This window comes from Barbus barbus, assembly GCF_936440315.1.
Source record: "Barbus barbus genome assembly, chromosome: 22".
In the NCBI taxonomy this organism is placed as follows: domain Eukaryota; kingdom Metazoa; phylum Chordata; class Actinopteri; order Cypriniformes; family Cyprinidae; genus Barbus; species Barbus barbus.
Window position 1 is genome coordinate 26,359,503 of NC_136750.1, and position 25,806 is coordinate 26,385,308.

Genomic DNA, 25,806 nt, shown 5'->3' on the forward strand with positions numbered 1-25,806 from the left:
ATTGTTATTATTTTATTAACAATAAAATAAAAACAATGTTTTTTTGTATTATTATTATTATTATTATTAATAGTAATAATATCACAATATTATCATTAACAACAACAATAGTAATAATCAAAAGTTGTCTCTTTCATGCGCAACAGGACATTTTGTCAGTCACTGTAGCGGCTCACTGTCCAGTGGTAATTCCAGCGACACATTTCTTGTTGCTGAGCTTGGTTAGCAGCGATGGATTACCATAAGGGCATCTGGACAGCGCATCCAGCGGGTCACCATGCACAGCCATATAAATGTTTTCAAACCGCAGGAGACACCAAAGACCTCTCCCAGACTGCATGGCCAAAGATGAGCAAATGCAACAGTGAATGTTAATTGGCCCCTGTGCTGGAGAACGATTGGTACTTCGTGGATCTCACAGCTGGGGGCCCTTGGGAGTCCCAAACATGCCCCGTCACTAATCCTGCCCCGCTCGCTCACTCTCTGTGTCCATCTCTCTCTCTCTTTTCCGCTCTTTCTCAGGCAGAGAGTTTAAAGCAGTTTTTCTACATCCCACACTCCATTAGTATGCAGAGAGGACACGTTTTGAATTATGTGGAAAGAAAAGTGACATTGATAACACCAAACAAAGGCAAACAGTTCTGCTCTTTCTCATTTCATAAAGCGAGAACATCAGGATGTGAGAGCGAGGTGTGTGTGCATGAAAGAGAGAGGCGGCAGCTATTGTTTTACTCATTAACATGATTTCAGTTCTGTGCAGACTGCAAATTGACACAAAACGGAAACAGCCACACCGATGCAATGTTTTTATGTGTTTGTGTCTGTGTGTCGTCAGGCTTGTCGTCACGGACATGTGCAGCATCTGGAACACCTGCTCTTCTACGGAGCGGACATGAGCGCTCAGAACGCTTCTGGAAACACTGCCCTGCACGTGTGTGCTCTCTATAACCAGGTAACACACACTCATTTACTCATACTGTATTCATTCGCTTAGCAACGCATACACACTCGTCAGGCTCAGATGCCTGAACCCACAAGGACACACTCAGTCATACTGCCTGGAATATCTGCGCTCTTTTCAGCCAGGAAAAACAATCAGATGCAAACATTTGTATGTACGTGGCATTAGCAATTTTTATAATGTGTAATATGTTGTAATATCAGAGTTAATGAGCGTATACAAAGCAGCAAGGTCACAGATTGTTCATGCAGTCACACAGAAACACAAAGAGTGATCTCATCCCCAGGTGTGTGTGCGTGTTTGTGTGTTTGTGTGTGTGACGGGCTCATGCATTTTAATTCTGCTCTTATTAAGTATTAATGGACGCTCCCGCAACACACACCCACACAAACACAAAGACAGTCCTTTAGGACTCGCCTGAAAACACATGGATTTACAGAACTCACATGTGCTGTTCTCTCTCTCTCTCTCTCTCTCTCTCTCTCTCTCTCTCTCTCTCTCTTGAAACTGTTATTGCGATTGAATCGTCTGTGAACCTGCTTTTACAGTACATCTCAATTTTCTGCTCTAAAATAAAGACTGGCTGATATATTGGTTCCACTAATAGGCTGAACTTTGGCTATTTTGAGGTTTGTTTGTTTTTTTGGATTGATGTATAATACTATAAATATAAACAGTTTTACAATATATACAGTACATATACTATAGGTACTATAAATCCAATTTGAGTTTATAGTATTTTTTCAAAAAAATATATTTGACATTAAATATGAAAATAATATTTTGAAAGAAGTCTCTTCTGCTCAAGTCACCAAAGCTACATTTATTTGAGGAAAAAAAGTAATATTTTAAATATCATTAGCAGTCTCGGTATGCATGTGAATACAGTTATTTATTTTTTCTCTCAGGAAATTCAAATAATAAATGGCGTTTTGACAGTCTTTGTGGCATGCCAGATCACTGTATAAACGCCTTGTAGAGCCGCTTCTGGGACGGTTCAGAAACTGGTATAAACCCGACACAAGCATTGACTCGAGCTCCAGTTCCCGTGTCTGAGCCGTGACGCGCCGCAGACTTGTGCAGAGCGGAGCGCGAGTGAACGCCATCATTCCTTCCTCTGTACTACTAGTTTTAACACGAATAAACATGACTGAACATCTCATGCCTAATCACTCAATCAGTGTTTAAACTGCAGAAAGACATCAACAAACAGCGTGGAAATAAAATGTCACGAGCATTTCGCGAAATATTACACCATATACTCATTATATTTTATGAAACCTGTTAGTCTTAATGTTATTTAATATATGTTTAAATTAATTTGTTATGAAACATGCTATGACAGCCAGTGTGTAATTGAATATATTTTAACAAATAGCCTAGAAATTGTTTGTGAAATTTAAAAACTGTATACTGTATGTTTTTAACCATAAACAAAGACTTAACTTCCCATTAACTTGGGGCCAGACGCGTTGCGCCCGATGAAACCTATAAATATAAATATATAAATGTATATATATGTAAATATTCTCAAAATATGTACTGTATGTGTGTATTTATATATACATAATAAATATACACAGTACACATACATATATTATGTAAACAAAAACTTTTTTTTTATTTTGGAATGCGATTAATCACGATTAATCGTTTGATAGCACTAATTTCAATATATTTTAAAATGTAATTTTTTCCTGTGATGGTAAAGCTGAATTTCGAACCTTCATACATGATCCTTCAGAAATCATTCTGATATGCATATTTTGCTGCTTAAGAAACATTTCTTATTACCGTATTGACCCGAATATAAGACCTTTTTCCAGATTTTTTTTTTTTTTTTTTAGAAAAAACTGTTAACTGTTTAACAGTTTATTTTTTTTATTTTTTTCTTAAATTATTTTCATATTGCATATTTTTCCTATTTTAATTTTTGTTTTGAAAGTATGGTATAAACTGGTAAAATGCACCAACATTTAAAAATATACACTTTTTGATATACCATAAAAATAACAGGTAGCCCATCTGAATTATATAACATTTAGTCCATCCATCTCATAGTAGCCTACCAAACTTTTATTCACAGTAAAAGTGAAATCTTATTGTAGTCATCAAATCTGGGTACTGTCTTCTTAAATCACTTTCAGAGGAAGTTTGGTCCCATCAGGCTAACATGACAGTCACGACTCATGCCGCTGTAAGCTTTTCTTTTTCTTTTGTTTTCACTCGCGATCTTTTACAACAATTCAAAGTCTATGTTAAGTCTCCATTTTTTATGTGTGTGTGTGTGTGAGAGAGAGAGAGAGTACTAATTTTACAGCAGTGGTTTCTGTTTGTCTTCATTCAGCTCATTATAATGAGATTAAACTACAGCTGACCTGCACTAATGTAACATCCAGTCTGGATGAAGTCAGTTCCAAACAGATCAATAACATCTAAACAACAAAAACATGAAGAAAGGAGGACACCACGCAATGACCTCCACTTCTGAAACATAAAACTAGTACTCTGAGTATTACAGAAAGATCTTAGATCATAGTTCAGCCGTTGACGTCTAATTATTTTCTATAACTTCATTTCTTCAAGTTTGGCTAGAAATGTTTGTCTCAATCGCCACATCTCAAACACAAACTCACATGCACAGCGCCAGGCATCTCCCATCTTTCTGACAGCACAGATGTGTTAAGAGCCGTGTGACAAACGCACTGCAACAAGAAGCAGAGCTGCTGAGACAGCAAGGAAAATCACACGCAACAAATACAGCAAAAGACTGTTACTGACTGTTTTTCTATGTGCTGTTCTTTAGAAACAAATTTGCTAGAAAATGTTCTCAGATGTCTGTCAGAAGTCTGTCAAAAAGATCCTGTTAGAGACGTTTTCTAAAGGACAAATTAATCTTTAAAAGATTCAATGATGTAAAAGTATGTCCAAATGATATCTAATATAGTCAATTAGTAAGTTTCAATAATATATAACTATATAGCAAGATAGTTAAATGATTGATTGATTGATTGATTGATTGATTGATTGATTGATTGATTGATTGATTTTTTTTATCACTCAATCGGAAGTGTCCTGGCAAAAATGGAAAACAAAATGCTGGAGATTGCTGTCAGAAAAAAAATTCTATAAGATATCCTCAGAAGTTAGCTAAATCTTTCAAAACTCCTTTTTTTGGTGTTTTCGAAAGAAAAATTCTGCACAAGTCAGCAAAATGATGTTTAAATAATGTCCAGAAGTTGTATCTTACAGTCAGGGATAGTGTATTTTTATAACTTGCTGTATATCCCATCATTATATTTAGAATTAGCCTACTTTAAGGGTAAGAGAAGCGCTTGGAGGTAAACTAAGTCTGTCAAAAGCTTTTTTGTGGACATTCTCAAACAGAAGAAATTGAATAATGCCCAAATTTGTGTTATAGTGGTATGGCTTCTATATTTACAGTGTAATATAAAAAGAATAATTTATTTGTTTAATCATAAGCTCAATTTAAAATCAGTTAGATGTCAGTTTACAATCAGTTTACAAGCATATATGAAATAGCAATTTCTTGCCATACTTTTGACAAATTTTCTAGAAAATGTCCTCAAAAATGAACTTGGTCTTTTTAAAATCCTTTGAGACATCCTTTGATGTCTGACAGATTGAATGAAAAATGTCCAGAAGATGTATTTTATGGTCAACTAGTATGTTTATACAATATTTCGGTGTATTACATAGTAATATAATTCAAATATGTTGTTTTATAAGACATTTTGAAATCCCCATTCATACAGTATTTCTAGGTGTTTGTATAAGTCTGTGTGTTTATATATAACATATATAAAATATATAAAGCAGTAGATCCTATAAGTGTATAATTAGCTTAACTTAAGAGCAAGTGAAGTTTTCAGGTAGGTAACAAAGACAAACACATGTTGGTATGAGTTTGTGTGAGTTTTGTACTTTAAGGTCAATTTGTCATACTTGAAAGACAATTCTTAAAAAGCATGCTCAGGAGTTGCTAAATCTGTCATGAAGTAGGTAAATGCGTGTGTATGTGTGTGCGCTCTTTTCTACGAGTGCTCAGCAGTGATAGCGAGTTTTAAGGACTCTCTGTGGATGTTTAGCTCAGGCTCAGAGGAGATGTTAGAATGGATCGATTCTGAGAGACTCTGAGAGAGGACGTATCAGCCCGAGGAGAGAGGCATTACTGGATAGACGAGGGAAAATCTACGAGAGCAATGATGGAAGAAGAGACAGAGAGAGTATGTAATAGTGCCAAAACGATGAGGAGAGCAGGAGGAGGTGAAAGGAAGAGATGACCACCTGATGTGGAACAGAAGGGTGAATTCACAGCTACGGATAATAGGAAGGCTGATGAGATTTGTCTGTGTGTGGGAGGTCAGGTTTCGCTCTCTTTGTGGGGACCAAATGTCCAAAAGGGAAGACCGTAAACCTGAAGAAGCTACAGTTCGGCCACTTACATCACGCTCTCCATGATCAAATATCTCATTATCCGTCAATTGCAAGTCTCCATGCATGTTTAGGCAAATATGTGTTTGTGTGAGTTTGTGTGTTTCCATTCATACTTTAAGGACCAGTTTTCGGAAAAAAATAAAAATTAGGTAACACTTTATTTTACGTGTCCTTGTTACATGTAATTACTATTATAACAACAATACATTTTTCATAACTACATTCAAGTAACCCCCAGTCCTAAACCTCACCATATAGCAAGTATGTACTTAATTAATATTACTCAGTACTTAAATGTATTAAAATGTAACCAAAAAAAACAACAATAATAATAAAAAAAAAATATAATATATTAATAAATAGTATAATATAATACAAAATCATAGACGTTAGCTAAATCTGTCTAAAGCTAAATCTCAAGGTAAATTGCTCTTTAAATATCTAAATAATAATGTCCAAAAATTAATATTTTATGGTCAGGGCTACTTTAGTTTTTTCTAATTTGCTGTATGTCCTGTAGATATATTAGTCTGATTTAGGCCTAATGTATGCATTTGAATTGCATATAACATTTCCATGCATTTTGATTACACAGTTTTAACATAAACTAATAAAACTTAAAATGTACATTTGTCAGTTTTGCATAAATGAAACGGGTAAGATTTTGGCATTAATTTCAAATTAATAAACAAAATAATGGCATAATTTATTATTGACTGTTTGCGTCTGTTTGAGTTTACTTAATCATATTTTCAAAATGCATTTATTCAAACTGCTTAGAATCAGAATACATCTGTTAATTAAAAACCATTAAAAACTTTGAAAAAAATGAATTCAGTTAAAATGTATGAACATGCACTGTAAAAAAAAAAAAAAAAGAAATTGAGCCAACTTAACATTTTAAGGCTTCAGCAGATTTTTGAGAACTTATTTTTGTAGGAGATTCTCAACTTTTTGTTGTATAAACTTTAATCAACAAGTTGAGAAAACTCAAAAATCTGCTGAAACTGGTTGCCTTAAAATTTTAAGTTGGCTCAACTTTCTTTTTTTTTTTTTTTTTTTTTACAGTGTGGTTTAAATATGGCTAGTACGGAGTCCTTCATGGGACATGGTGGGGTGAAAAATTCGGGGTGAGTGGAAAAAATTCGGAGTGGGAGGAAAAAATATTTTTCAAATGTTTTGCGTTCCCTTGACAAACTTTGCGCTCCCTCACAAAACTTTTACGTTCTCTCGCAAAACCAGTCCGTAATAAGGTTATAAATATTAGTCTAATAATTTTACGGAGTGTCTATTTACACTAAGTGCAAATAGCCCATCTTGTTGGCAAAGGCTATTTACACTAACGATTGCTAGTGTGTTGAATATTATGAGCATTTATAATTTTTTGCTGAACAGCATTTCTTATCAAACTTATTTTTCATGTCTTGTTTATAGCCACTATTTGATTGATTTATCGCTTTAATGTATACTGGTGTATTATTAGCGTGGTATTTTTCATACGGACCCACCCACTAAACATTTCATAAGAAGAAGACACTGTGACAACCTCGTTCTGTCTACAGTAAGTTGACAGTTCATGGCCAAAACGAGCTGCAAAGTGAATCAGACTTTATGGCGACTTCATTCCATCTGTCTCTGTGAGTCTAGTCTGATAGGGATGTCCAGTATAGTCTCTTAGTTGTGTTCTTATAAAGTTTCACCACTAGAGGTCACATGCTGCTCTTTGGTCCAGCAGACATTCAGTCCATTGAAACATCACACTGGCATAAAAGGCCACATTCAGTAGAGTTTGTGCTTTCATAATACTGTTTCTCCAGACCGCTGCAGCTCTGATGACTTCTGATTTATTGTTTTACATTAGTGTGTATAGCATATTTTTCAGTTCTGAATGTTTGTGTCCTTTAAATGGATCAATAGGGCAGAAGAGCGTATCAGAGATAGAGAGCAAAAGACGGAAAGAAAGAGGGGGAAAAAATCTGTGTGATGTGGAAGCTCAATCATCGTTCTGTTAAGTCACTCTGCAGTTGAAATTACATATTGATTTTTGCACAGAGCCGTAGCATTAAACACATGCAGCGCTCCACTCTGTCTCTATGACAGACTGTGTTCTGAATATCATACTACTGACATACTGCTGCTTTTGCATATAGAATGCATGGAACCAGACGATGTATTCCACAATTCAAAGACTTGACATGAATGTAGCAGATGCAGTTTGTTTCTTGATTCATTATCTGATCCGACTGAAATAAGTTGAGATGTCTTTCACAAAATTAGACTGAAAATACAAAATATTTTATACTTCTTGAGAGACTAGTTATATAGCATGCAACATTTAATATTTGACATTATTTTGTGTTTTATAATAGTATTTCACTTGTTATTTTTAGCAATTTTCAGTATACATCTAACACTGTGCAGTGTTCTGTAGTAAACTAGTATTTCGATATGGGCCTACCCTGTGTGAGTTACTATATCCCACAATGCAATGCACTCAACTTGACCTTCCATTTCCAGTCAATATCAGCTCCACTTTTATTCAAAAAGTTTGTTTATTATAATTTTGAAATGTTTCTGAAAGAGTTTCTTATGCTAAACAAGGTTGGATTTATTTAATCAAAAATACAGTAAAAACAGTAATATTATGCAATATTATTACAATTTAAAATGACAGTTTCTATTTTAATATATTTTCAAATGTAATGTATTTCTGTAATATTTAAGCTGAATTTTAGCAGCCATGACTCCTCACTCTGTTCCTTCAGAAATCATATGCTGATTTGATGACCAAGAAACATTTCTTATTATTGTTAATATTGAAAACGGCAGTGCTGATCATTATTTTTGTGGAAATAAAATTTAAAATAAAAATCAGAACAAAAAAAATGTTTTTAAATAGATTTTTTGCAACATTATAAACATTATAAATATTTTTTTGATGAATTTAATGCATCTTTGCTGAATAAAAGTATGAATTTCTTTAAAAAAAAAAAAAAACACACAAATCTTAATGTCCCCACACATTTGAACGGTATCTGTAAAAAAAAAAAAAAAAAAAAAAAAAAAATACTTATAAGATGTGTCTTTACCAGAGGCACTTCTGATTTGTGTGTGCTTGAGAGAGAGAGACAGACAGGAAGTGCTCTACAAGTGTAATTAAGGTTCCATTGAAGGTGTGTTAGTGGGCCAAGAGACTCTGTGATGTTTACTCACCACTGTTAGGAAACTAGGACACCAATCCCAGCTGAGTCATGTCTGCGTGGTACAGCTCCTAAACGTGTGTGTGACTGTCAAAACTGTCTACACAGAAAGAGAGAGAGTGGATGATAGCCAGATGCTGTGCTGACCTTCTAAACACTCCGTCTCGGATGCCCATAGAGAAACACTGCCATGAGTAGCTCCCTCTCTCTTTCTCTCTCTGTTTTTCTCTCTGATAGCAGACCTACATATGAGCTGGTGAGCTAATTGGTCCCAGTGGAACATCAGTTTTGTCATTTCTGTAGTTGTGAAAGCGACACGCGTGCACACAAGCACACTCATCCCATTCCAAAACTTTCTATGGCACATTTTCATGGACATGCAATGTACGCGTTTTACTAGCGACAAATTATTGCGACGCTTGTAATCTCTCTGTTTGTCTCTCTCCAGGATAGCTGCACGAGAGTGTTGCTGTTCAGAGGGGCGAATAAGGAGATTAAGAACTACAACAGCCAAACTGCCTTCCAGGTGAGAGCGCAAGACCTCTGGCTTCCTGGAGATCAAACACTGTGGAAGAGTTAATGGAGCTGGATCTTATTTAAGCTGATGCTGTCCTTCACTGCCCACAGAGCCAAACTGTATTTAACTTTAGGCCAAGAGCAGTTTCAGGGCTGAACTGAAACGTCTACCTAGATAACATTTGTAGGCACTTCTGATGAAAAGGCTGGTAGGCAGCCAAATGATGAGACACCTTCATTTGACCAAAATTTAGGTTAGCACTTTTGCTTCTCAGAGAACATTTTAATTAAAGCTGGTGGACAGTGTCATGGGAAATGTTGATAGTAAATATAAACATATCATCATCAATAGTACAATGAAAAGGTGATGGTATAAAATGGTACATAATAGTTGATATATACAGTGGTACTATATTTCAAAGTGCGGTTTGGCTATGGTACCATGTTAAAAAAAAGAGAGAGAGAATTGATAAGAAACAATGGCACTTTTTGGTAATTTCTTGTTGATGTGCTATGGTATTACCATCATGCCACTGTCTAAATTATATATGTACAAAAGTATAGGTTCATTAGGATTTTTAAAAAATCTTTTTGAAAATCTTTTATGCTCACCAAGGCTGCATTTATTTCATTAAAATTTGTGACAAATTATTACAATTTAAAATAATTATTTTCTATTGTAATGTACTTTCAAATATAATTTATTTCTGTGATGCAAAGCTGACTTTTCAGCATCATTACTCCAGAATTCAGAATCACATGATCCTTCAGAAATCATTCTGCTGATTTGCTGCTTTTTTATTATTATTATTATCAATGTTGAAAACAGTCGTGCTGTTTAAAACTTTAAGATCATTTGATAAATACAAAGTTCAGCATTTATTTGAAATAGAGATCTTTATAAATGTTTTTACTGTCACTTTTGATCAACTTAATGCATCCTTGCTGAAAGACAGTATTAAAAATAATTTAAAAAAAAATCTAACAGAGTTCAACCTTTTAAACAAATATTGAAATATGCTCCAATTTTTCAATCTGTCTAGTTCACACTGCCCCTACAAACACCATGATCCATTAGCTGTTGGGTTTTGCTGGATCTGTGTCTTAACCGTGCTAGCATTTGGTCAGTGTAAGTGGCATGTTAACATGATAAGTCAAATGGTTGACTCGTGCCCTTCTGCTCCAAATGTACAATGTGATGCTTCATATGAACATACTAACAGCATATTGGGATTGGTGTTTGTCTACTTCTGTTCTGTGATGCTCGGTGCTTGAACTCACAGTACAATTGATGTTGACACAGATTTTCAGCTCAGATCAAAGTTAATTTGTTAGTACAAGGAGAGGGGGAACCCGACTTGGTGCGGCTGCATAAACCAACACGGAAACCATTAGATGGCTGCTTTGATTCAGCTTTTAGTGAGGACAAGTTAATTAGCCCTCACATTCATAAAAAAGAGAGAGTATCATATTAGACAGAATCAAATGAGTTATTGGTCTTTGGTCCTTATTTGAGACCTGTTTGTTCACTGCATACTTACAAAAAATGACCTTGGTGAAATGGTAAATCATGTAAATCTGAGGGCAATAGGCCTACTGTGGTACCACTTTGTAGGGCTGGATATTATTGACACAGATTTCACAAATCTGCTTAAATCCAATTCATAAGTTTTTGTGTCGATCTGATTCGATATTGATTTATATATATATTTATATATGGTTTATATTTATATATATATATATATATATATATATATATATATATATATATATATATATATAAAGAGTTCATTTGCAAAAACAGATAACTCCGTTTTTAACCATTTTCAAAAATCAAGTTTTTTCACTGTGGATTCCAATTAATCTCAATCAAACTGCAGTTGGGTCATTTTGATTAGGTACAAAATTACTAAACAATACTAGCTAACTAACACAATAAAAACATGATAGCATAATAAAAAGCATGATTTTTGAAAATTTAAAAAAAATGGAGTTATCTGTTTTTGCAAATAAGTAAAATATTGGTCTTGGGATTTAAGAATTGATTTGATAGTGCATAGCTTCACTCCATATTCTGGCAATCAGCTATATAGTCAATATTTCATGTCCATTTATTTATTTATTTGTAGACAGGATAATGTAGTCAGACAGAATGATTTTGTAGTAGCTAATGACTGACAGCTGACTGTGCATTATTGATTATGAATTGCTGTCTTAGTTTTTTTGGGGGGTAACATAACATCCTGTTATGAATTGCATGCAGTGTTATAAATCTGTAACTGGGGTTTTTGTTTGCCCAGGGATGTTTGGCAGAAAAATAACCCATTTTTCTCTCTCTCTATAGGTGGCTATTATAGCTGGAAACTTTGACCTGGCAGAAATTATAAAGACTCACAAAGCATCAGATGTTGGTAAGTGGCTCGTATGTACCTCCACCATCATTAGCTGCTATTGAATTTGCAAGCAAGCGCAAACAATCCCTTGTGTTAATGAATCCTTACAAATGCAGCAGATCACCACGGCCAGGGTACATGAAAATGAGAGCGGCCCCTTGTGTGTCCATGTGTGTTTGTGAGTCTGCAGCGTTCGGGTGAATGAGAGTCGTCATTTGCCCTCGTCGACGGCAAGGCTAGCTCATTCCACACGCTGGTTCTGGCGGGGAATAGCAGCCAGTTGTCGCACCGCTGTAATGGATCGTACCCATTAGTGTGGAGTACCATTGTCATGGCGACGGAGCAGGGTTAATCCCCGAGGCTCAGCAGGTGTTAGAAGTTTGATTTGAGCCAATGGGGGTGTAGCTGCAGGCTCTGGTATCTCATCAGAACCATGTGTGACCTCGATGAAGGATGGGACGGACGCTCTCACACACACACAGAATCAGAACCGGCCTTAAAGCACGCCGTTTACGGGAACTGATATTTTGTCACTAATGCTGAAGCCTCTCAGGATGTGTCCATTCTTTGTCTCTCTCTCCTCTCCTCTCATTTCCTTCCCATCAGTCACAGAGAGAGGGGAAAAGAGAGAGTGAGTGAGGGTGTCCTGAGTGGGTTGGACAGTTGGCCTTTTCACTCTGAATGGATGGGCAGAAGAGTAGAGGATCTAAACAAGCAGACAGCTTGACTACAGAGCGCAGTATTTACACTGCTTAAACAAACAGCCCATCTTAAGTGGCCCTAGATCATTTCTCAGGGTGAAACTATTGAAGGAGGAGTGATTTGAATATATGAATAGTAATATATATGATCATTTTTAGTACTGTCGGTTTGACGTTTTAATTTAGTAATATTAATCATAGTCAAATGCAATAAAAATGAGTAACATTGAGCTGCACCGGTTAAAAAACAAAACCTTGTTTACCAGTAAATTTAGTTTAAATTTAATTTTAAATAAATGTTTCTGTATTATAATATATTTCAGAAAAAAATTTGAAATATATATATATATATAATGTTAATCATAATCAGATGCAGTAAAAAAGACAAAAAAGTCTTGTTTACCAGTATATTTTATATATTTATAAAATATCCTTTTTATCCTTGAGATGAAAGTAATGTACTCACGATGCAAAACTGTAGATTTACAAATGTATGTATATTTGTGCATATATATATATATATATATATATATATATATATATATATATATATATATATATATATATAATTTATATAAGTGCTGTTAAATCAATTAATCGTGATTAATCGCCTGCAAAATACAAATTGGTGTTTACATAATACATATGTGTAGTGTTTATATTTATGTATAGAAAAATGCACACATAAATATATATTTAAGAAATATATGTAATATATATATTTATATTTGTGTAATATAAATCATAAACTGTATACATACATACACACACACACACATCTATATATATATATATATATATATATATATATATATATATATATATATATATAGGATGCGATTAATCGTGATGTATACACACACAAATATAATGCACACACACAACTAACCAAATAATTGTAAATAGTTAGTAAGTAGGAAAAATACATAAGCCTAGTATAAATGGTACAAAATACAGTCTTGAAATATTACATACATCACTTAATCTTCAACTTCAATTACATGAGGCAAAACCAATTGAGAACTACAGTTCTAGGATGTATTGGGTGGCTTGTTCTTGTTCTCGCTTCCTGCTCTGATTGGCAGAGAGCTGTTCATATCTGATCAGGTGACAGGTGGATGTTCAGTACAGCGGTTTGATCAATACTTAATTTACATTAGAGATTAGAGAGAATCAGCTATGAGACTGACAGCAAACCATATGTCAGGATGACAGCGCTGTGCACTCTTTTATCCTGCTTGTCTCGGTTTCTCTCTCTCTCGTTGTATCATTAAATAAGGCTGTCATTGAGCCATATGAACTCTTTTGACCCTGATATACACAACGCCGTGCATTTTGAACTACACATCAGCTTTAAAACAGCATCAGTACAGAGTTTTACCTGCATCTAGGAGAGGTGAGCTATTGCCATCTAGTGTTGATGGTCTGTACTAATTGCTTTCCTCGGTGGGAAGAAAAAACAGCCTCATTTCTCAGTTATTGGTAAACAAGAGAGTTTGTTGTGTAATGTTCAGTTTTTTACTCCAAAAACGTCCCAAGCAAACGACCGCTGTGCTAGCGGTCAGGGCAGGAGGAAGTGTGTTTTGCTAATGAATTATAGATGAGGTGCTTTGTAATTCGAGTATGTTTTTTGTTTACCTCTTTGAATGCCTGATGAGGTTTCTGTACCCTTCATTTACAAATTATGCAAATTGTACCTGACAGTTTGTCACGTACGGCTGCCTCTTGTTCGATGTGACCTTTTGTTGACACCTGCTCTTCCTGTTTCCAGTGCCTTTCAGGGAAACGCCTTCCTACGCAAATCGCCGGCGTGTGACCGGAGGCGACACGCTGACATCATCACGCTCACTGCCTCGCTCCGCCTCCGACAACAATCTGAACAATGTGGCTGACACAGGCCCCGCCCACTCACCTGTGCCGTCTCTGAGGAGCCTGCCCCCTCTGGCGCACACCGGGATCGATGCGGCGGCCGACGGCAGCCTACAGAGCACGGGCAGCTCGCTCTCCTCGCACTCCCGCTCGCCCTCCCTCCAGCGCGTCAGCGAGGAGCCCGGCACTCACACAGTACGCCGACACGCGCCCCTCACGCACTCCCACAGCCGCGGACGCCTCAGGTGAGCATTGCACATCCACGGTTCTGGTTTGCACCTGCGGAACTCTGACGAAAGTTTTACAGATTTCCACTTGTCGTGTGTAAAAAATTCGCTGTTTATTGGGTGTTTGATTATTAAATATTTTTGCTAATTTGATTACACACTGGTATCCTTAAAGTTCACCCAGAAATGAAAATTCTGTCATTAATTACTCACCTTTATGTCATTCCAAACCCGTAAAACCTTTGTTCATCTACAGAACACAAATGAACATCAGATATTTTTGATGAAATCCGAGAGCTCTCAGACCCTCCCATAGACAGCAAGGGTCCTACTATGATCAAGTTCCAGTAACATAGCAAGGACAACGGTCAAATAGTCCATGTGACATCAGTGGTTCAGTCGTTATTTTTGTTTTCTTTGCGCATAAAAAGTATTCTCATAGCTTTGTAAAATTACGGTTGAACCCTTGATGTCTAATGTCCCTTTAATGCAGTATAAAAAAAGCTGGGTTAAGAAAAATCAAAACAACTTGGGTCGTTTTTGACAACCCAGCACTGGGTCAAAACCAAACAAGGGCTGGGTTGTGTTAAATGTTTGACACAACATGCTGGGAAGCCCCCCCACAACTATTATTTTACAATTACTGTAAAGTTCTGAAGTGAAGTGACATTCAGCCAAGTATGGTGACCCATACTCGGAATTCGTGCTCTGCATTTAACCCATCCAAAGTGCACACACACAGCAGTGAACACACACACACCGTGAACACACACCCGGAGCAGTGGGCAGCCATTTTATGCTGCAGCGCCCGGGCAGCAGTTGGGGGTAGGGTGACCAGATGAGATTGGTTGAAATTCGGGACGGGGGGGTGGGGGGGGGGGGGGGTAATGAATAATAAAGATAATGAATTTCAAACGAAAGTGACTGAACCAATCATGTTTTTATTAATATAAGTAGCCTACATATACATGTGATTTTATATAGTATAGAAGTAACGTTAGGCTATTTTTATACTTCAAACTGAAGTTAATGAACCAAAAAAAAAAAAAAAACAAGATGCTGCAGCCAATGAGCAGCCGGCGGGGGCTGGTTGCCAGGCTGCAGGATGACTCAACCTTGCTCCACGGACAGTTTTTTATGTTTTATCAGACAGTAACTAATTAAGATTTTGCTTCAGTATAATTTTCGGGACAATTAGAGCGGGATTCGGGATTCGGGACAGCAGCTTAGATTTCGGGACTGTCCCGAATTTTTCGGGACGTCTGGTCACCCTAGTTGGGGGTTCGGTGCCTTGCTCTAGGGCACCTCAGTCGTGGTATTGAGGGTGGAGAGAGCGCTGGACATTCACTCCCCCCACCTACAATTCCTGCCGGCTGGAGACTCGAACCCGCAACCTTCGGATTACAAGTCCGACTCTCTAACCATTAGGCCACGACTTCCCCTTTCTGGTGAATTAAAAAGTTGCAAATTAACCCAAAATGGCTTGTAAATGAACCCCATAAAATAGTTAGGAAAAAAAAAAAGTTGTTTCTTGAACCTCCAAAAAAAAAAAAAAAATCTCAATGGTTGGCATGTGTGCTTCATGTGATACTGTGGGCTTGATAGGTTTAAAATCACTAACACATGCAGAATGACTACAACACAGACAACAGTAATAAGCAGAAGATAAAATATATTTATAAGAAACGACACCTAAAAATGGGCAAACATATTGGCAAAAGAAAACAGTTATTATTGACATATTGGCTCTATATTAGTACTTATATAGCACATATATGACCCTGGACCACAAAACCAGTCATAAGGGTCCATTTCTTTTTAAATTGAGAATTATATATCTGAAAAGTTATTCATCTGAAAGCTGAATAAATAATCTTTCCATTGATGTATGGTTTGGTAGGATAGGACAATATTTGGCCAAAATACAACACACCGGAAAAATTAAATATTGAGAAAATCACCTTTAAAGTTGTCCAATTTAAGTCCTTTGTAATGCCATTTTTTAACTTTATTAAATGTATGTCATATGTTGTGCCAAAAATAGATTTATTAACTTTTTGTAAAAAAAAAAATTCATTAAATATTATAAAAATAATAAGATACAATCAGAAAGACCTGAAATCAGCATCGACAATTAATCTTTTCACGGAACAGAAGAGCACAAATGTGAAATATTTACAGACTTTTTAACAAGACTCAGAGGTGTCATTAATACATTTAATAAAAACAATGTTATGAGATTTAATATAGAAACATTAAACAATTAAAATTTATACTTTAAAAATGAAACTCCTAGTAGGTGGCAGCAAGTCACTGTCCGTCACTGAAACATTCATCTAATCGATTTGTTCAAACGGCTGATTCATTAAGGAATGAAGCAAGTGACTCTCTTTATGAATGGGTCATTGAATCATTGACTCACTAGATTTGTTGAAATACAAAGATTCATAATCGAAACAGCGTTGTGTTTGCTTGGAGATGCGCAGCGGCTCAGCTGTGACTTTATTTCATCAACAAAATAGTTCTGAACAGATCAGACAAGTGTTCCTAAAATGTAATCTGTGCTGTGAGGAGCAGCATGCGCAACAATAGAGAAGCATTTCCATTGGCTGCAGTCTGCTCTTGATGGCCAATCAAAGACGGCATTTCCCAGCAAACCATAGACACAAATATCCCGCTATATTTTTAGTCTGCACTGCACTACAGTTTATGCAGAACTGGGATCGCTTTTGTTGTCTTTTGAATGGATAAAATATATAAATCACTTTCATTTTCAAATAAATGTAACCAGTTGGAAATGAAATGCCATCCCCCCTCGAAAATTCACTCCCTGGACCCCCACCCCCCACCCCCCACCCCCCCTTCCAGCCCTTAAACCATTAGTTTCCTTCTAATTCTTGTTGTCAGTGCTTGTTTAGCTTATATTGACCGTTATGCAAAGTGACATTGAAAAAATTATTTTTTTATGAAAAAAGCATTGCCATAAATTGCGCTACCAATGGTGATTTAATCTAAAGATCGGTTAGCTCATATCACATTAAACCGTGCAAATTATTATTATTGTTATACTTTATTCTCAAATTATTAATGTTAACAACATCAGCATTGCATGAGCCTGGACAACTTCTTTATGTTTACAGACGTGACGTAATGACGCCGTGCTATGCTCGAATTTCCCGCGAAAACCTACCAGTACCACTCAAATTAGAAAATATTATTATATAATATCCTAACTAATATAATATATTAATATCCTAACCGTTGTGAATCGGGCTAAAGTAAGGCGATAGTTTTGAACTGGTTATGTACTTGCTCAAATATTGATTTCGGGTCATTTTTAACCAAAAAAGTTACGGACTGCAGCTTTAAATATCCTTTATAAAAGAGAAATTGACTTGGCTTCTTTGAAATATACCATGGTACTGAAATTCATGTTGAATCGCATTTGCATGGTATTTCCAAGAATGCCATTATAGTAGCATGGTATCATGGTACTTTGAAATATACCATAATACTTCTAAGAAAAGGATGATACTACCCTGTTACATGTTCAAAGTACCATAGTATTCCCATCTGATTCCATCACTGTACCACAAAACAGTCACAGTAACTCTTAAGAGTAATGCCATGGTACTGGTTAATCATATTCCCATGCATGGTACATAAATGGAGTACCTCACAAAGTACCATGGTATTACGATTAAATTGGTTGTTTTCCGTGTATATGTTTTTATGGTAATGCTGTAGTGTTTTTCAAAGGCAGCAATGTGTATAGTTTTGTGAGTGTGTTTTATGAGTTATCATAGGCCTTTTTATTTATGGCCACTGAGACCTGTATTGAATGAAATCACTCGGATTTCTCTGCTCGTTCTCCTCCATCTAAAATACTCATACTGTTGTAATCTATCACATCCTAACAAAGCAGCATTTGATCGACATTTGCTGCTTTTAAATCGTGCTATTCAAATGTTTAATATATATTCAGATTAGACTCTCTCCTCTCCTGCAGAGCTGCAGGACATTGCTGGAATCGACTGCGTTTTGGGACTCCAGCAGGCCTTATTGAATTTCCCAGCAATATTGCACTGAATCTCATATTGTGTATTTATTGCTGGGAGATGGTTGACAGGTTTTTTGAGATCGTGAGACATGGCACTATATAATTGTGTTGTTTCTAAATGGACGAAAATGTTAAACTTACATGGATTAATTTGAAATTCAAACTCTTAGTGTTGTGTCCGATGTAAATAAGAAATACTTTGAATTATAGCAAGGGTTGGTGGGTAGTGGGTGTTTTGCAGCACTAATCAGCACAAATCTGACACTGGAGACATAGCAGAGGTTGTTTATCACCACACTGCCTTTTATAGCAGGTGTAATTTTTCTACTGTCTGAAACACTCATCTGAAATGTTCTAAATCACTCCATTATGTGCCACACAAAGCAGTGAGAGACCCGATCACAGTTGATTCCGATTGAGTTTGACATTAGCATTTTGCTAAGCTAACAACATGATACTTTTTATATGGGAATAAAACAAACAATATATTGACTTCTAAAACCACTTTTTGTCTATTCAAAGCTTTCACCTGCAAAAACAATCAGATGGTTTTGAATTATCTTAATCTGGAGACATTTCTCAGGAAATAGTACGATTAATTCAGTGGGATTAATGCATTAAATGAATCACCATATCATGTAATAATTCCAATTAGAACTTTATCAATATGTGTTAGTATTGAATGAAATATAAATAAACTACTGTTTGAGATGAAATTTTATGTTTTTGAAAGTTTCTTAAGCTCATCAAGGCTGCATTTATTTGCTAAAAAAATACATTAACAGTAATTTTGTTAAATATTACTGCAATTTAATTTGTGTATTTTATCATGTAATTTATTCCTATGATGTCACATGATCCTTCAGAAATCATTCTAATATGCTGATTTGCTGCTCAAGAAACATTTATCAATGTTGAAAACAGTTGTTTCTGATTAATATTTTTGTGGAAACTTCCCCCTCAGGATCTGTGAAGAATAAAAAGTTCAAAAGTACATCATTTATTTGAAACAAATATCTTTTGTAACATTATAGATGTCTTTACTGTCAGTTATGATCAATTTAATGTGTCCTTGCGGAATATTTATTTGGTGAAAAAAAATATAAAAAAGTAAAATAGTTCAAAAGTATATTCATAGTTTTAAGTTTCTCTTGAACGAATTATAAATCTCAGTGCATTTTTGGATATACCAATTCACAAAGCATATATGCCCTTTCACTTCACATTTTGGCATTGTGTGTGTGTAGAGAGCATGTCTGTTCCTAGATAGGGATATTACTACAGATGATCTCTACAGAATTGTTTACTACAAGCATATTTCAAAATGGCTAGATATTGCAGGGTAGGGTAGATGCTGTTTTGTAGGTTAGAAAAGTGATGGCTACTTTCTGAAGCAGTTATTTTGTGCTGTGTAACTTCACTTCAGCAAAACGAGTGGCTTTGTGTGCTAATTTGGACCTCAGGACTGTAATTTTACCAGCACGTGTAGTGTACTTCTGCCGCAGAACAGCACTTTAGGACTCGCTCTCTTTCATTGTGTGGTCCTGAGGGGTGTTTGCTGTGTTCTGTCCTAGTTGCCCATCTGTCAGTATTTCCTGACATCCTGGCCCGCTAATAATAATAATGTGTGTTTGTGTGGTTTGCAGTGTGTTTGTGTTTAATACGCAGAATGTGATGATACCAACAGGAATAAAGCCAAAGCGCCTGTCCTTGGTGTCCGGCGTTCTATAAAAGTCCCCTCTCTTTCTCTCTGGTCATTGCCCTTTGTCTGGCTGTGTACACCTGTCACTCCCTGAGGTGAGCGTGGTGACCAGGAGAGTGTGTAATTTGTGCCGTAGCGGTGCGGTCAGTGCTGGCCGCCCACTTCCTGTTCAGGGTCAGATTCGAGGCCATGACACGTTGTTCTAAATATTGTCAAAGTGGATTTAGAGATCACTGGTCGCTGGGTGCACGGGCGGCAACAGCACAGAGGAATCAGAGGTCAAGCGCGAGTGTTATTGACTGGTTGACTGTATGATATCGAGTTAAATTTGGCCCTTGCTATGATATGAATCCTTAAGTTATTAAAAAAAAAGGAAAAGAGGTGTATATCGAGGTGATATTGTGTCACTGAATATGTGTTGTCACTTCAAAGTACTTAACAAATATTTAAACCATCAAAGTTGTTCATGTTTAGAGATATTTAGCTTGTTTTCCATGTCAAATATGTAAAGATTTATCACTCTTATATCAAGATACATTTACTTGAAGAAAAATGACAAAAACTGAAGTGTTATTTTCTGAAAAATCTAAATCAGAGTGACTTTATGCTTAATATATGTTTAGAAAATTATAAAGGGGTAAGTAAAATAAACATATTATTTATATTATTTTACTAAACAGATATTTTATGAACTCCAAAAAAAATATTATTTTATTTTTTATTTTTTTAAATAATATATAAAGTCCTAATCATAATTTTTTATATATATTTTTTATGTTTTTACTGGAAAACAAAAAAATCCTGAGAATTTATTTTATTTTATTTAATTATTATTTAAATTAATAATTTTTTTTTTTTTTTGTGCATGCAACTTTGCAGTCCAGCAAGCTAAAATCAAACAGTCTGCCTTTGTAACTGGTAGTTTACAATAACCAACATTAATTATTGTGGTCAAAAATATCACCAAATGTATATTTCCGTTTTACATCAATATGATGTTGAAACAATTTCAGGGGTGACTCCTGTGTTCATACACACAGAATGCTAATTTATGGGATTCATTGCATATTTAAATGCCATTGTCAATTCCAAAACGTTGGCCTTTAAGCAGTTATATAATATAATATATGAGACAGCATCTTGATGAAGTCTGTCATAGACAGTGTGTTCAGAAATAATGAACAGTCTGGGAGATTGTTCTTTTGGATGTCATTATAAGAGTAAAGGTGACATGCACATTACAGATTTTTGCTCCGTTCAGTAGTAGCTGCTTAAATTGGCTTTAGTGATTGAGACCGGACAACAACTGTGTTTTCACCCTTGCGAGTGAAAAAAATATCTCATTAAAGCTCTGAATATCTGTTGCAGTGCTCCTAATGCACTGTAAAAAAAAATAGTTGTTTCAACTTAAAATAATTTGTTACCCCGCTTACTTAAAATTTGTAGCTTAGTCAACTAAAATATTCCAGTTGTCACTTAAATGAACATTAAGTAACTAAAATTTTAAGTTGACTGAACTAAAAAGTCAGCGGTGTAACAAATTATTAAGTTGAAACAACTTTTTGAAACTTTTTTTTACAGTGTGAATAATGCACAGTGAAAACTAAGTGTAAGTTTTCTTTCCTGTGAAAACCTGATGATAAAAGCACTCTGATGAGCCGGTGTGAAAGAAAGGTAAAAGCTTAAGTCAAGAGGCTAAAATTTAGACCTTACCTCACTTCTGCTGTTTCATTACTTTGCCGATTTATGAGCTCCGTTTAGAGAAGAAAAAGAGAGAGGGAAGGAGAATTGAGTGATTTATTGATGGCAAAAGGGAATCTATTTTGTTTGTGCAAGGCAGGTAAATGAGGTGTCACTCTGAAAGAGCACTCTCTCAGTCTGGAGCTTTCCATGATGGATTCCACCCTCAGGACATCCAGACCTGCCACTCCCTCGACGCTCACCCGTAAACTGATTTCCTATTGGACGACGGGAGATTTAAGGGGTGGCAGTGAGGTCAATATCATCTTCTGCATTCCTATTGGTTTGTCCTTTACCTCTGGCGTATTCCTTATCCACACTCATGGTCATTTGGGTTTAAAGCTAAAGCATCAAATGATTTATTTATGGGTGAATCTCACAAAAACATGCCCAGTTGACATTTCACCCCAGAATCAACAGAAAAAGAATATTTAATAACTCTAGTTTATAAACTATAAATATTAGATTTTTAAATAAGAAATGCAGTGTATGAAATATAATTTAAAAATATATTTTATGTATATATAATGTTTTGCATACTAATTAACACCTATTTCAGAAACATGATTTTACTTCTCAGTGGTGATTCCTATTAAATTAATTTTACATTTAACAGAGTAAACAGTTATCGTAAAAGCTATTGTAATACTATAAAATGTAATTGTTTTATTTAGTGTAAATGATAAAATAACAAATAATTTGATAATATTTTCAAATTAATAATTTTTTCATAAATTCATGAATAAGAGCGCGGTTTTATTTATTTCCCATGTATTTATATGATTATTGTCATAATGCAAAACAGCTCAAGGATTCTACAACTTCGGTTTCTGATTATTTATGAATTCTATTTCTAAAAGTTATTTTGGTGTGAAATATGTCATTTCTTGACAGGTTTCATGTGATTCACCCAAGTCCTCTTATGATAGAACCATTGTCTTTCTCTTTGCAAATATGCAGAATTATTAAAAAATAAAAAACTGAAGAAAAGGAATTGAGAGAGAGAGAGGAGAAAAAGGAACATTTTTGTTGATAGCAGTGTTTTCCAAAATTGCTGGGAGGTTGGGATGACCCAGTAAACACAAACATTCACACACACACACACACACACACACACACACACACATATATAGGCTCTGTCGTAGGAAGGGCTTCACACCGACTCCATTACACTCAATTAACCCCTAAAAGGGGCAAGACAGACTGAGAGAGATTCTGACAGAAGAACGGAAGAGATGATGAGAGAGAACGAGATGTATCTCATTTCATTTTTTCATTTTAGTCCATCCACAGAGACCATTTTACGATTGTGCACTTATGCAAAGAAAAACGGTTTGCAAGATAATGACTGAATCTGATGCCATATTTTGTTATTACAAAGCATATGAGTCTCTCTCCATTGTGGCTGGACTGGTTTGTCTCAAAATCATTTTCATAGCTCAAAGGGTCATTTCTTCCAGATAAAGTCTTTTAGTTTTATAACAGCATTTATTTAAAAAAGAGATTTTGTGTTACAATATACAATGATTTTCAAAAGTTTGGGGTCAGAATATTTTTTTTTTTTTTTTAAAGAAATTAATACTTTTATTCAGGAGGGATGTGTTAAATTAATAAAAAAGTCATAGTACAAATGCTGCTCTTTTTAACTTTGTATTCATCAAAGAATCATCAAAGAATCAAAGAAAAAAGTATCACATTTCCAAAAAATAATATGAAGCAGCACAACGGTTTCAACACTCATAATAATTCAGCATATTAGAAGGATTTCTGAAGGATCATGTGACACTGAAGACTGGAGTAATGATGCTGAAAATTCAGCTTTGATCACAGAAATAAATTCTATTTTAAAGTATTATTCAAATAGAAAAGTTATAAAAGTTATTTTAAATTGCAATAATATTTCACAAAATAAAAATTTGTTCTGCGTGTGTGTGTGTGTGTGTGTGTGTGTGCTGTTGTTGTTGTTGTTAATTAAAAATTATTATGTTAATTAGTAAAACTATTAAAAATAATAAAAAGGTTTTTGTTGTTTGAAATAAAGCTGAAATATGATATTAATTTTAGATAAAAAAAATTAAACTTAGCCTGTAGAAATAGAAACATTTAAAAGAAATAGAAACTAATAAACATTACAACAGAACATACAATTTCAAAATATAACTATAATTAAAAAGTGTGTGTATATAAAGTTTTGTCATTTTAGTTATTTTTGGAAATTGTATGTGCAGTTGTCATTTTTGTTGTTGTTGTTTTAAGTTTCTAGTTATACATATTTATTTTTCTGAAGTTTTTAAATTTAAATTTTTTCATCTAATATTTATATTTTATTTCAGTTTTTGTATAGTTTTAGTTAAGTTTTTTGATAGATAGATAGATAGATAGATAGATAGATAGATAGATAGATAGATAGATAGATAGATAGATAGATAGATAGGTAGGTAGGTTAAGGTTAATTTTTTTAATCTAATATTTATATTTTAATTCAGCTTTATTTCAAACAACAAAAAGCTTTTTTTATTTTTAATAGTTTTATTTTTAGTTAACAACAACATATCTATCAAGTTGTAGAAAGTGGAGAAAGTTGAGATGCTTGTGTCTGTGGCCCCAGATAACACACATATGACAAGTAAGTTTGTGGAGTTATTCACAGCATGATGACACCATGGAGACTTAGTCTTTGACTTCGGATCAAGCTGCTGTTACCTAAAGAGAGAGCAAGAATCGTGAGAGACGGCAGAAAAGAAGCCTCTGATTCATTGTTGACACGAGCACCCGGCGAATCAAGACAGTTGCTTTCAATTTATCTCTCCATGATGGCAGTTGCCAGGGTTACCGAAGTATAGTTGGTGTCCAAGGAGGCAGCCGAGAGGATGCTCAGGAGAGGTATAGAGCCAATATATCACTTTTTCACACCCTTCACCAGGACACTGTATGCCTGAAGGGATTAGTGTGGTCGATTAGGGCAAGGTTGTTGTTGTGTGTGAGAGTGTGTGGGGTTCTGAGGGTTACACATGTCTGTATGTGTGAGTTAATACCTAAAGGTGCTTGTCATTAAGTTTGAATGAGGTCAGTCCTTCTTGACAGAGAAACACGTTAGAGCTGAAGTACAGTAGTTAGAATGTGTCTCTGGTCTTATAAAATGTGGTCGTGTTTCAAAACCCAGGGAGCTTCCTACCTTGACAGTATGTTTTAGGCAACATAGGCATGTTTGAATGTTCAAATAAAACATTTCGAGGCAATGTAGGAACGTTTGAATATTTATAAACATTTTTAGGCTTTACAGCTTTACAGAGTATCAGTAGACTGTCTGCTTTATTTTGATGGGTCCACAACATACTGACTATGAGAAACTTTGCAAGTATATGTCAACTTATTAACATCTATGTTTGATTGTTTGAATCAATATTCTTTGGGTTTCATAGGCACGTCTGAATGTTTGAATGAAACACTTTTCAAACGTTTGAATCAGACATTTTTGGCCATCATGCACGTTCAAGTCTTGTATAAAATTGTTGTGAATCACAAGCACAATTAACTCGAATGTTGGAACTGTCTCGGTAGGCAGCTCACTAGATTCTGAGTTTTGAAACGCAGCACATGTCTTTGTGGAAGTTCCTGATGCATGGTAAGAGTCAGATCGGCATGAGATCAGACGGAGCGGAGTCTGATGTTAATGTCATCTACAGGTCTGCACTACTTCAAATCTATCGTCTTACAAATGTCCTAAATAAAAATAACACTTGTCAGAGGCTGTGTATGTCTGTTTTTATGATGATTGATGTGTGTGAAATATGGTATTACTGCAGAGCCCGTCGATGATTTTCAGCGCTGTTTATTACAGGCTTGAGGCGTCTCTGACTAATCGATACTGAGTCAGAGGAAACCGTGACGACAGGATTCCATACCTCTGTCTCTCATCCATTCTCTCACTTCTTACAGCCTCTGTCCATCATTTCTTCTCTGATACTTTCTCTTTTCC

The 25,806-nt window shown here is 35.3% G+C and overlaps 1 protein-coding gene across 4 annotated transcripts in view; it reads left to right on the forward strand.

The window, feature by feature from the left end:
• LOC306888429 (SH3 and multiple ankyrin repeat domains protein 3-like) overlaps nt 1-25,806 on the forward strand; it is a 211,001-nt gene that overhangs the window by 105,642 nt on the left and 79,553 nt on the right. For all 4 annotated transcript variants that reach the window (XR_013785750.1, XR_013785751.1, XM_079446722.1 and 1 more), the window contains exons 8-11: nt 836-952; nt 9,068-9,145; nt 11,480-11,546; nt 14,001-14,343. Coding sequence is in view for 2 of the 4 variants with exons in the window: in XM_079446722.1 (XP_079302848.1) it covers nt 836-952; nt 9,068-9,145; nt 11,480-11,546; nt 14,001-14,343 (605 nt within the window). In the remaining 2 variants the exon portion in view is untranslated. The remainder of the gene's footprint in view (nt 1-835; nt 953-9,067; nt 9,146-11,479; nt 11,547-14,000; nt 14,344-25,806) is intronic.